Genomic DNA, 11,282 nt, shown 5'->3' with positions numbered 1-11,282 from the left:
AATACGTGAAAAGAAAAAGATAATATTAGAAAAATAATAAAAAAATATCTAAATTTATCTTATTTAATATTTATTATTATAAACAAAATTGAAGTACAATTTCTATGTCATAAAATGCTACCGCCATACTAGGTAGTTTTTCTTCTGCATTTTTTTACTATATTTATGTAAAAGGAAATTTCATATAATTAAGCTTTTAAGACTGAACAAAATGAAATGCAATTCAAAATAAGGGTTATAAAAAGTATTGCTAGCAAGTTCCTTAAAAATACTCTTTAAAATATATTACAATTAGATAGTTTGAATACAAAATGCAAATTAAATGCAAACTTTTTTAAGTTGCATATACATTGAATGTCGTATTTGGAAAAAACAGAACTTTTTACTGTAATTCTCTTAACCAATGAATTTAAGACGCTGTTTTAGCTAAATCTAATTAAAATTGAGCAGTGCTAACCTTCACTCTTTCATTTGAAAGAATTTATTATTTATGCATTGTTTTTAAAAGAATTTTGCATTATATTATTTTCGTAGAACTTTTGTGTTGTTTTGTTAGAAATTTTATATATGTTAATTTTAGAGAATTTTATTTTTCACTTTTATAAAAATATTTCTCTGTTATCTTAAAAAAATTCTTTTGTTATTTGCATAAAAAAATGGATAGAATATTAAAAAAAAAAACAGAAGAGGCAGTTATGTGGCACAAAAACCAAATGTAACTAATATATGTTGGGACTTAATTATAAAAAAACGAACAATGCAACGTTTTTCACAAAAACAAAAATGATATAATTTACATACCAATCTTATAAGGAAAAGTCTACGTTACCAACAGCATATCTGCCAACTTCTGCCAATTCTTATTTATAATTGTGTTTGTGGATGTGTCTAATAATTAATATATTTTAAATACATATATAAAGAGACACATTCAGAAAATATATCTATAAAGACACTTTTATTAAACACAGCTATAAAAAAGACATTTTTATTAGACACATCCACAAACACACTTTCATGAAACACAATTATAAATAAGAATTAGCAGAAATTGGCACATATGCTGTTGGTAACGTAACGGAACCGATCTTATAATTAGTAAATCAAGTAGCTAATTTCATTCATTAGTCATTTATCCATTCTTTATAATGCTGGTTTAATATAGGTGTCAAAAGTGAAAACAAATTTCAGTGCCCAAACAAACAAATTCTCAAACCCAATCACAATGAATGTGTGCTACTGTAAAATGTGTAATCAATCATTTTCAAATAATAACATAACAAACACAATTTCTTTATTTTTTAGAATTTCTTTCTTCAAAAGTGGTTCGATAATAAAGTATCCTTAAATCACAAGTGCTTTATAAAAACGTCCTCATAAGCAAGTGCCTTGAGAACACTAGATTGTTAAGAATGTTAAGGTAAAAAAAGTATATACATATATAAAGATAGTTTTTTATATATTTAATATGATTGAAATTTTTAAAATGTTATATTCTTTAATTAAAAAAAATAGTTTCACAATGAATTATTTAAAAAAAAATATTATTAGCGCAATATTCTTTAAAAAAAAAAGACCCATGAAGTTTGTAACACAATTCAACGAATGTCATCAGCATTCCAAAAATAGCAACAAGAAAGTGCTTTGAAGTGGAAAATGAATAACCGTAAGAGGAAGTACGCATTCCAAGGAGCATATATAAGCAATTTGGAAGCGAGAGGTGTTAGCGGATACAGAGATTTTCATGGTTGAGAAATAGCGAGCAACGCCCATATAAACATGATAATTAACGAGAAGAATCATAGCACAGAATAAAGCTAGCTAGCTAGCTAGTCATTGAAAACAAAAACAAAAACATTACACCTTCAAGAAAACAAAAAGATTAATAAATTTATGTATATATAGGAGATGGATAGGGTAATAATATATTTGTTATTGGCATGTCTGTTTTCATGGACAATCTCGGTGGTACGAAGTGAAGATCCATATTGGTACTTTACATGGAAGGTTACTTATGGAATTGCTTCCCCATTAGGTGTTCCACAACAAGTGATTCTCATCAATGACCAATTTCCAGGACCAAATATCAATTCCACCAGCAACAATAACATCGTTGTTAATGTTTTCAACAATCTTGATGAGCCCTTGCTTTTTCATTGGTATGGATCATCATCATTATTCATTATTCATTATTCAAAATTATTGTGAATTCTCCTTGAACTCATAAATTTGTAGGTCCGGGGTGCAACAAAGAAAGAATTCATGGCAAGACGGTCTTCCAGGGACGAATTGCCCAATCCAACCAGGTGCCAACTTCACATACAAGTTTCAGGTGAAGGATCAGATAGGAAGCTACTTCTACTACCCCAGCCTCGGCCTCCACAGGGCAGCCGGAGGATTCGGCGGCCTCCGCATAAACAGCCGCCTACTCATCCCCGTCCCATACCCAGATCCGGAGGACGACTACACTGTCCTCATTGGCGACTGGTTCACAAAGAGCCACGCAACCCTCAAGAAATTTCTAGATGGCGGCCGCTCCCTGGGGCGGCCGGAAGGGGTGCTCATCAACGGCCAGAACGCCAAAGGCGACGGCTCCGACAAGCCCCTCTTCGAAATGAAAGAAGGGAAGACTTACAAGTACAGAGTCTGCAACGTTGGCCTCAAGGACACCCTCAACTTCAGGATCCAAGACCACCCTATGCTGCTCGTCGAGATGGAAGGTTCTCACACCGTTCAGAACACATACGATTCCCTCGACGTCCACGTCGGAATGTGCTTCAGTGTTCTCGTAACTGCCGACAAGAAACCCAGGGATTATTACATGGTTGCTTCAACTAGGTTTAGCAAAACCCTAATTACTGGAAAAGGGATCATAAGGTACAGCAACGGAAAAGGTCCAGCTTCACCTGAAATTCCAGCAGCACCGATTGGTTGGGCTTGGTCGCTGAACCAATTCAAGTCCTTCAGATGGAACCTTACCGCCAGCGCTGCAAGGCCTAATCCTCAGGGAAGTTACCACTACGGTCAGATCAACATTACCCGAACCATTAAGCTCGTTAATTCGGTTAGTAGGGGCAGTGGGAAGCTCCTTTATGGACTCAACGGTGTTTCACATGTTGACCCGGAAACACCCATCAAGCTTGCTGAGTACTTTGAAATCCCTGACAAGGTCTTCAAGTACAATGTCATCTCCGATAACCCTAGCAGCGTCGCAACCACCCTCACCGTACAACCCAATGTGCTTAACATCACGTACCGCACCTTTGTTGAGATCGTCTTTGAGAACCATGAGAAGAGCATCCAGTCATATCATCTTTGCGGCTATTCTTTCTTCTTTGTCGCGTAAGCGCGCATTCATGTTTTCTTTATCTGTTTCTTTCTTTAGTTGTTCGATCTGATCTGTTATTAAAAATGAAATGATGCAGCATAGAGCCAGGGATGTGGACGCCAGAGAAGAGGAAGAGCTATAACATGCTTGATACGGTGAGCAGGAACACAGTACAGGTGTTCCCAAAGTCATGGGCGGCGATACTGCTGACATTCGACAATGCCGGAGTATGGAACTTGAGGTCGGAGATAGCTGAGAACCGCTACTTAGGACAACAACTATACATAAGCGTTTTGTCCCCTGAACGTTCAATCAGGGATGAGTTCAACATTCCAAATAATTGCTTGCTTTGTGGCGCCGTCAAGGATTTGCCAAAGCCACCACCATACGCCTAATCATTTTTGTAAAATGTCACTCCTTTTCTTTTCTTCTATAAAGCTAGCTTTGTAATCCTTTGATGAGATGGTCAGCTAGTGATTTTTTTTTTTTTTTTCAAATACCAAAAGTAGGGGGAAATTTGTTGATCAGTTAGAGATGTTGATCAGTCTGGAACAAACCGTGTTTAAAAATCGCATTACATTTTTGTATTTTCACATTAGTTTTTTTAATATACATACTCTTGAAAACCTATAAAAAAAAATGAGATGAATAAATAAGATCACATGCAAAAGTAATATATGGAGAAGATGTATATATATATACACAATCTTATCTCACATAATACTTACAAAAATAAAAAGAGTATATATCTGAATTTTTAATTGTTTTTACTTTTTATACATAGATTTCACCCAACTAAAAGCCTCTTATTATGTTTATTTTTTCTTAAAAAAGGCAAATTTCTGCACGAAGAGTAACATTATGTGCAAGGGTTTTTTTTTTGTTCGCTGTTCACTTCTCGTCATAACATTTGTACAGCTCCAGAGTATATAGTTACGTTGTTCAAAATCTATAAATTATAGATACTTGTTGAGTTTCCCTATTTACATGTTAGATACACTGATACACATATGACAGTCAATTGATATTCGTCTACAGACGTCTTCTGTGTCCAATTGCACTAAAGAATTTGTAGTTATGTTGTTCAAAATCTATAAAGTATAGATACCTCATTTGTTTACATATTACATACTAGATATTATACTCAATTTATATTAGTCCGACATACATATTTTCTACATCTTTTTGTGCTAACAAAAATAAAAAAACACTTCTACAGACACGCTTATTTGAAATATGATGTTATATAAGTATTTTTTATTCATGAACATTATTGTAATTTTTTTTTTTTTTGTTTCTCCCGGTATCACCCAGCTACACCGGTAATCCGTCACAAGCTCCATTTAAGGGTTTCTACACAATAATATAATTTTATTAAAACAATTTATATATTTGCAACTGTTTCTAATGCTAATAGAAAAAACTTCTATAAATATATTCAAATACAAAATATTTTTCTACTTCTACTTCTGACAAAAATTCTTCTCGCAAATAAACAAACCCAATATCTACTTACCCAAACGGTTTAAACAATTTTTTTAAATGGGCAGGCATTTGTAATGGCCCAGACACGTGTGGTCTATTGATGATAAATATATTAGAAAATTAACTTGAGACCTAAAGGGATCAACTATAGTTCGATCTTTTATCAATCCTAACACTGCCTGCAGAAGCCTGATTTGCTGCTCGATTACTCCCAAAGTTCTTTCGATTTGATTCCCTTGCAATTCTAGAGCCAAACTACATACATAGAGTAATAAAGACAAATCAATTAAAGTGCAAGAGTGGCCATTTCTATTGGCAGGGCCAAATAAATGTTCCAACTTAATATAAATTATAGTCATTGTCAGCCACCTGCAGTGGTGTTGCATCCCCTCCAAGTGTTGTTGAAATATTACGAAGGGTGTATTTGCGAGTTGGGATCTTGGAGGAAAATGGGGGAAACAGAAGGTCTTTGACTTTAAGAGTAAGATGAAATCCTCTGCAATATTCAAGCCTTTCCCCCCAAAACTCCAACTCACATAACTCATCCTTGGGGGAAGAGCACCAAGTTTCTCGTTGACATTTGAAAAGGACAAATAGCTGAGTAGAAAACGAGTTCTTGTAGATTTCTATAGAACATTACTACATTAGGATCCCGAAAATGGACCAAAACTAAAAAAATCACAGAGCTCTCAATTTTATTACAGACAGGCACCAGAGCTCTGATTACAAATGCCTTAAAAAATTGCAAGCACTCAAAGGCTATATTGTTTACCCCAATGGTTGTGTAGATTCACTACCCAACCGTTGATTCCATACGTAAAACATAAATTCAGAACCGTGGAGTTTAGATATGCATACCTGGATTGCCCGTTTTGGCAGAATTGCTGCCTCATTCAAACCAAGCAATGCTGCAACCTTCAAGAAACACGTACAACAGTAACGTCCAAGTCGTTAGAAATCATTTCTTGTTTCTTTCTTCAGACAGAAATGAGAAAGATTTGGCACAATAATCTCACTGCAGTAAGAAAGCTTTTCAGATACTAACATCAATTGGCTATTTATACCAAAAGTGTTTCCACTCTATAGACTCAGTTCAGGTATCAGCGCCAAAGTTTCAAGTCATTCCCATTCGCAAGCATAAAATTGTGTTACCAACCGCACATAACATTTTTTATTAAGCTGAGTCAATGATTCAAAAAAGTCTCGAGGAAGCAATGCCAGTCAGCCTTAAAATGTCCAACAAAATGTATATCCATAACAAGTGCATGACATTAAAAAACATGGGGAGTAAATGCATCTTTGAAACACAAATAAAACAGCAATACCTCTCTTAAAATCCTTTTATCACCGATGCCACTAGGTTGATCAAGGTTGGCAATCTCCCACAAAGGAAAGTTGAGCAAAACCCTAATCACATCCTCATCCAAGAATGGAAATCTAGCCTGAAAGAAAAATATACTTTATTAGAAACTAGAAACAAGGAAAAACAGAAGAAAAGGGGGGGTAACTGGTCAGTCTACAAAGTCAAGAACATTGATTTTTCTTATATGTAAAATTGAACATTACCTCCTTTCCATTATCAGCAATACATCTATCATCTCTCCCTAAATTTCTTTTCCAGATTCTTTGCATGTCTAGTTTCATTTCTTCGTGTAGCCCCAGCCAACTGATACAGGCATATTATACCATCAGGATGCATTGAAATGACGATTCACAAATATCAATATGGAAGAAAGCACGACCACAATCACAAAGGCACAAAACTAGAAAATTATATCATCCAGGAAAATCTAAAAAGGGAAAAGAATTTCATTCTCTACAACATGGAATCATGAATTTTATAATTTTAAGTCTTGTCCTTGTATATAATGTTAAAACACAATTCACCAGTATCATAGTAATACCTTCCTCGACTATAACTTGTTCTATGTCGACCATACCCAGCACATTGTTCATCAGCGCCAGAACCAACAAGGAGAATCCTTGCACTGGACTTATACTTAGCTCGTGCAGGATTTTCATCATCATTATCATCTATATTTGCACCAGACACCCATCCATCACCACCAGCAGCGAGCCATAAAGCTATTCCAATATTAAGATCCTGAAATGATGTGGAAACCACTCACATCACCAGATCAGAAATAGTAGAGTGAGTCTGGAAACTTAGAAAATGGGTTTCAGGGATACTTCGATAAAAGGTATATATCTTTGACTTGAGTTTGTAGTTCATGTTAGTGCATTATAAGTAACTTTTTATATTACTTTATATACTTCTATGATGCACAAAAGCTTCATTTTTACTCATCTATTTGTATTACCTTAAACTTCTTAAATATGTGACAGACTTTTTAATAAAATTCCTGGATTTACGTATCATAGTATCATATTTAATACTTGTATCTGCATTGGTGCAACATAGGTTACCTTAGAGAATCAGGTGGTAATATAAATTAACATAATTACTTAAATGACAGACTAAAAAAATAAATATTGGTTCACAGGATTAACTGGTACCATGTAGGTATTAGCAGGATTTATGAGTGACATAACATGACTAGTTTCGAACACCAAGTCTGACAATTCAGAATCAATCTCCACAAGTCTCCACCTGTGTTTACAATGAGAAAACATTTGAACACGATAGAAACTAGAAATAACATTGTTTCTATGGAAGTATGTACAGTGCCCAAGATGCATAATCACAAGAATAAAGCAAAAATAAGAGACTCCATATTACAGAGTAAACTAGATATAGTTTTTAAACCACTGTATTTGATCTACATGTTCCTTTACCTAATGAATTTGTATCCTCTCATGTTCAAATATACATGAGAGGATCCAAATTCTCACCTCCCAGCTTAAGTTTCTGGCAATGACATTTTCTAAAATCGAAACTAAAATCTCATTTAAATTTATTCATCTTCAAATCACAAACCCATTAACTTTTATCATATTCAATGTTGATACGTTTCTGCAAGTATTGGTTGAATACATTTCTATTTGAAATTCGATTACTTTTGTTAGTCATTACCAACGGTGACAAAGCAAAATTTCCCAGTAAACTGATGTCATCAGTCACCAATATTCAACGTCCATAACAATGGAAGAGAGATTATTCGGAGACTTCAGTAGAAATAAAACATTCTTTTCTTTCTCAAAATCTTCAACAGGAAAGACAATAGATACAATTCAATATTACTCAGCTTGAGTTTAAAAACTATTCAGTACATAATAGCAAAAGATACTCAAGTTAATGCATACACAAAAATATAATACCTAAAGGAAAAAGTAGAACAATTCATACCTATATTTTCTAACAAGAAACTAGAAAACAGAAAGTAAGACAGGCCCATGAAACACTTCAGTTACCATTGCATACCTTCTGGAAGGTGCAACTCTTTTCAGTTCTTTTAACCCAGCCTTGGCAGATATTCTATCTGGAGCAAACTGACCATCAAAGCTTACATTAAGTAGATCAATTTGATCTGCCAACACAAAAGAAAGATTAAGCAATCAGCTCAGTTGAAATCTTCAAAATAAAAAACATGCCAACTCAACTAGTTCTACTCCATGTGTTTCTAACCAGATAATTAACTAACTAGGATTATGTAAAGTAACAGCAAAGAAATCAAATGAAGCTTATTGGGAAGCACTCACAACTTTGATCTAGGCATTGATCTAATAATGCTGCAAGTATCATAGAATCCAGACCACCAGAGAAAAGAATGGCCACAGGAACAAAGTTCTCTTCTTTAGTACTCGATATTGCTGCCTGTGCAATCAAATCCAAATATTTCAATTAATCCTGGCAAATATAAATAATATTGACAGAAGGAAAAGTGGAAAACATTGACAGTTCAAGCATAAACTCAAAGGTCCTCCATGGCAATCACATCAGATATATGATCCATATATCTAAAAAGGTTTTAGATTACTGTTAAGTTTTATGGGTATGATTGACATGAAAGGAACTTCCAATCCAATAATTGGTTGTGTGAAAAACGTCTAATAAAATGCTATGCAGTGGTCTTAGATTGAATCTGATTTAATGTCAATAATCAAGGACTCAAGGGTTATCAGGGTAGCTAAGTTCGTCGATTTTCACTCAGCACGTGGTGTAATCTAACTGGGAGCCCTTCACCATGAAATAACCTTTCAGGAAACACTATGTAAGTTTCCTTGTGTCAATTACATTCAGTTAGAGCTAAAATCATTCATCCATCAAACAAACTATCAAATATCCCCACAGCTGAAAACATCTTAACAAACAGACTAGTAAGAACATATCCTGTTACTACCATTTATCACAGACAAAAGCCACAAAAGACATAAATCATATCAGCAACATTCATATTCAATGTCAGTAATCCAATTTCCATCAAATCAGAGACCTGGTATATTGTATACATTGAAGTACGCCGCAACACAGACTCGTGTAAAGCATTTAGCAAAACATGAGCTGGCACTGGAATTGTTGACTGAGTTGAGCCTGCTTAGTCAAGACGAAGATGTCACAATCTAATAAAACTAAAAACAACCAAATTGCCAAATAGTACAAAAGGGGTTGGAACATATACTAGGAATTAAATTTTCCAATAATTAAATGGAGCATTCAGCATTAATATATGATAACACCTTTATCACATGGAACTGCCTCTTAAGAAGCAGAATGCATATTGTGTTTCCCTGTTAAAAAACTTACATTTGTATATCTGCAGGTCTTCAGAGTTGGGTTCAATGGAAGTTCTCTCCCACTTAATAAGTTCCTTTAACATGGAATTTGTGTATTCATGTAGCTTGAGCTCACCAGCCATATGTCCATTTGATTTTGAACCATCCACATCCAGACTATATATCCCACATGGTAGCTCCTCCCAGTAACTAGGACAACTGAGTCCATTATGTGTTTCATACTCTGCAGCAAATTACTATAAATAAGCCCAATTGTCAAAAGCTTTAATTTACAAATTCAATAACCTGCACAACCGGAAGTGAAACATAAGTAGAAAATAGTCCTACATAGTTTATGAAAGACAAATATAATCTATCCAAATAAGTCTAGTTCACAGAAAGTGAAGCATAAGTAGAAGATTAACCAAATATGCTCCATAGAAGGGAAATACCAGAGGTCTGCTCAGTAGGAAAAATAGGTGAGACAGAAGAAAGCAGGAAGGTGGAGTCATCTTGTGTAGGCCAGTGAACAAGGAGGCTCCTTCTACCAAATGCATCTCGGCCAAACCAGAGAGTCCGTGAACTATCCTACAAAAGACCAAAATGAAAAAAGAAGGTACCACCTCAAACTTCATGATTCGTGCAGAAGAAACAGATAGAGCCCAAAATTTGGACAAACAGAAACTTACCACTTCGAGTTACCTGCCAATAGATGATAGCCCACGGCCCTTTAATAGTAGAAAGAACATCTGGAACAGTACTCTTCCCACTTCTAGCACACTGGGCGGTAGCACAATAACCACAGGAGCAACACCTTCCTAGAGTTTGCAAGAGGAATTCAGCATCATTGCAATCACTTGCAATGTCAAGTCCTCCAAAAATCTCACCTAAAGAGGCACAATAAAAATCAAAACCTAAAATGATTCACTACTCACCAAGATGAAAAAAATGGGAGACATATCCCTCAGATATATAAATAAATAGAAAACACAACCAATAACACAGAGCAAAACCATAAAGATAAACTGATAAGACATTTCACACGTTGACACATGGTGGTTGGCTATATATACAGTAGTTTTAAATTGCCAGGCAACTACAATTGCAGCCGCAATGTTGCTGCCGTGAGACAATAGTGCTTGCAACGCAAGCAGAGTCTCATTCATATAACATATATAATCTAAAATGATTATGAAAAACATATATATAAGATGTAAAATGTTCCAGTACCATTATACACAAGAACATTTCCAGATGCATCTACGAGAGGCTGAACAAGAGGATTGCTTCCCCTGAGCTGCAAAGTTGCACCAATGAAATGAAGCTGCGCCGTACATTCTCCATTATCATCATTCCCTTGAGAACAGAATCCGTGTCCTTCATCACCTGCTGCTATGAAGGAAGATGAGATATGGTTTCTCCCCAAAACGCTGCGTTGCAGGGAGACTTTCTTTACACCTAAACTGTCGGGACCCCTTCTCCGGAGAGCTTCCTTGACGTCATCCACGGAGAACGACAGCTGTAAAAAGAAACATGAGCAAGCAACTTTAAACGGCGTAAAAAAAGAAAGAATGGCAGTAACAGTTGAAACTTTGAATTGAGCTTACTTTCTCAGTTGCAGGAGGTGGGGATGTTAAGGAGGATGAGGTGATGCGAATGGCAGAGACAATCAATGCGATTCCGCACATCTCCGCCCTGCTTGGCTGCTACTGCTACGATTGTGGTTTTCGTTGGGGTTTTGAATTTTATTGATGCATTTAGTTAGGGTTTAAAAAGATAATCTTGAATCCTTCTT

At 35.3% G+C, this 11,282-nt stretch overlaps 2 protein-coding genes across 2 annotated transcripts; one reads left to right on the top strand and one right to left on the bottom strand.

Moving 5' to 3' along the window:
- The first annotated feature begins 1,816 nt into the window (after positions 1–1,816).
- Positions 1,817–3,984, top strand: LOC112734156 (L-ascorbate oxidase homolog). Its single transcript, XM_025783376.3, has 3 exons — positions 1,817–2,159; positions 2,236–3,342; positions 3,426–3,984. The coding sequence occupies exons 1-3, from the start codon at positions 1,909–1,911 to the stop codon at positions 3,721–3,723; spliced, it is 1,656 nt and encodes a 551-aa protein (XP_025639161.1). The 5' UTR covers positions 1,817–1,908; the 3' UTR covers positions 3,724–3,984.
- Positions 3,985–4,678: 694 nt separating this feature from the next.
- Positions 4,679–11,255, bottom strand: LOC112734155 (uncharacterized). Its single transcript, XM_025783374.3, has 14 exons — positions 11,095–11,255; positions 10,718–11,006; positions 10,190–10,374; positions 9,940–10,075; positions 9,519–9,731; positions 9,208–9,305; positions 8,474–8,588; positions 8,196–8,301; positions 7,331–7,424; positions 6,718–6,917; positions 6,380–6,479; positions 6,139–6,255; positions 5,672–5,728; positions 4,679–5,068 (listed from the first exon to the last, which is right to left on the bottom strand). Exons 1-14 carry the CDS (start codon positions 11,173–11,175, stop codon positions 4,955–4,957), a joined length of 1,905 nt encoding a protein of 634 aa, XP_025639159.1. The 5' UTR covers positions 11,176–11,255; the 3' UTR covers positions 4,679–4,954.
- Positions 11,256–11,282: the final 27 nt, after the last annotated feature.

This window comes from Arachis hypogaea, chromosome 3 (assembly GCF_003086295.3).
Source record: "Arachis hypogaea cultivar Tifrunner chromosome 3, arahy.Tifrunner.gnm2.J5K5, whole genome shotgun sequence".
Lineage (NCBI taxonomy): Eukaryota > Viridiplantae > Streptophyta > Magnoliopsida > Fabales > Fabaceae > Arachis > Arachis hypogaea.
This window is presented reverse-complemented; position numbering and strand designations above follow the sequence as displayed.

What these genes read in the sequence shown, in the direction of transcription:
- LOC112734156 (XM_025783376.3), top strand. Translation starts at nt 1,909, where the DNA reads ATGGATAGGGTAATAATATATTTGTTATTGGCATGTCTGTTTTCATGG. An exon ending in GAGCCCTTGCTTTTTCATTG is followed by an intron (nt 2,160 to 2,235) that starts GTATGGATCATC and finishes ATAAATTTGTAG; the next exon opens with GTCCGGGGTGCAACAAAGAA. An exon ending in TATTCTTTCTTCTTTGTCGC is followed by an intron (nt 3,343 to 3,425) that starts GTAAGCGCGCAT and finishes GAAATGATGCAG; the next exon opens with CATAGAGCCAGGGATGTGGA.
- LOC112734155 (XM_025783374.3), bottom strand. Translation starts at nt 11,175, where the DNA reads ATGTGCGGAATCGCATTGATTGTCTCTGCCATTCGCATCACCTCATCC. An exon ending in TTGCTGATAATGGAAAGGAG is followed by an intron (nt 6,256 to 6,379) that starts GTAATGTTCAAT and finishes TTTTTCTTTCAG; the next exon opens with GCTAGATTTCCATTCTTGGA. An exon ending in ATAAAAGGATTTTAAGAGAG is followed by an intron (nt 5,729 to 6,138) that starts GTATTGCTGTTT and finishes TGTTTCTTGAAG; the next exon opens with GTTGCAGCATTGCTTGGTTT.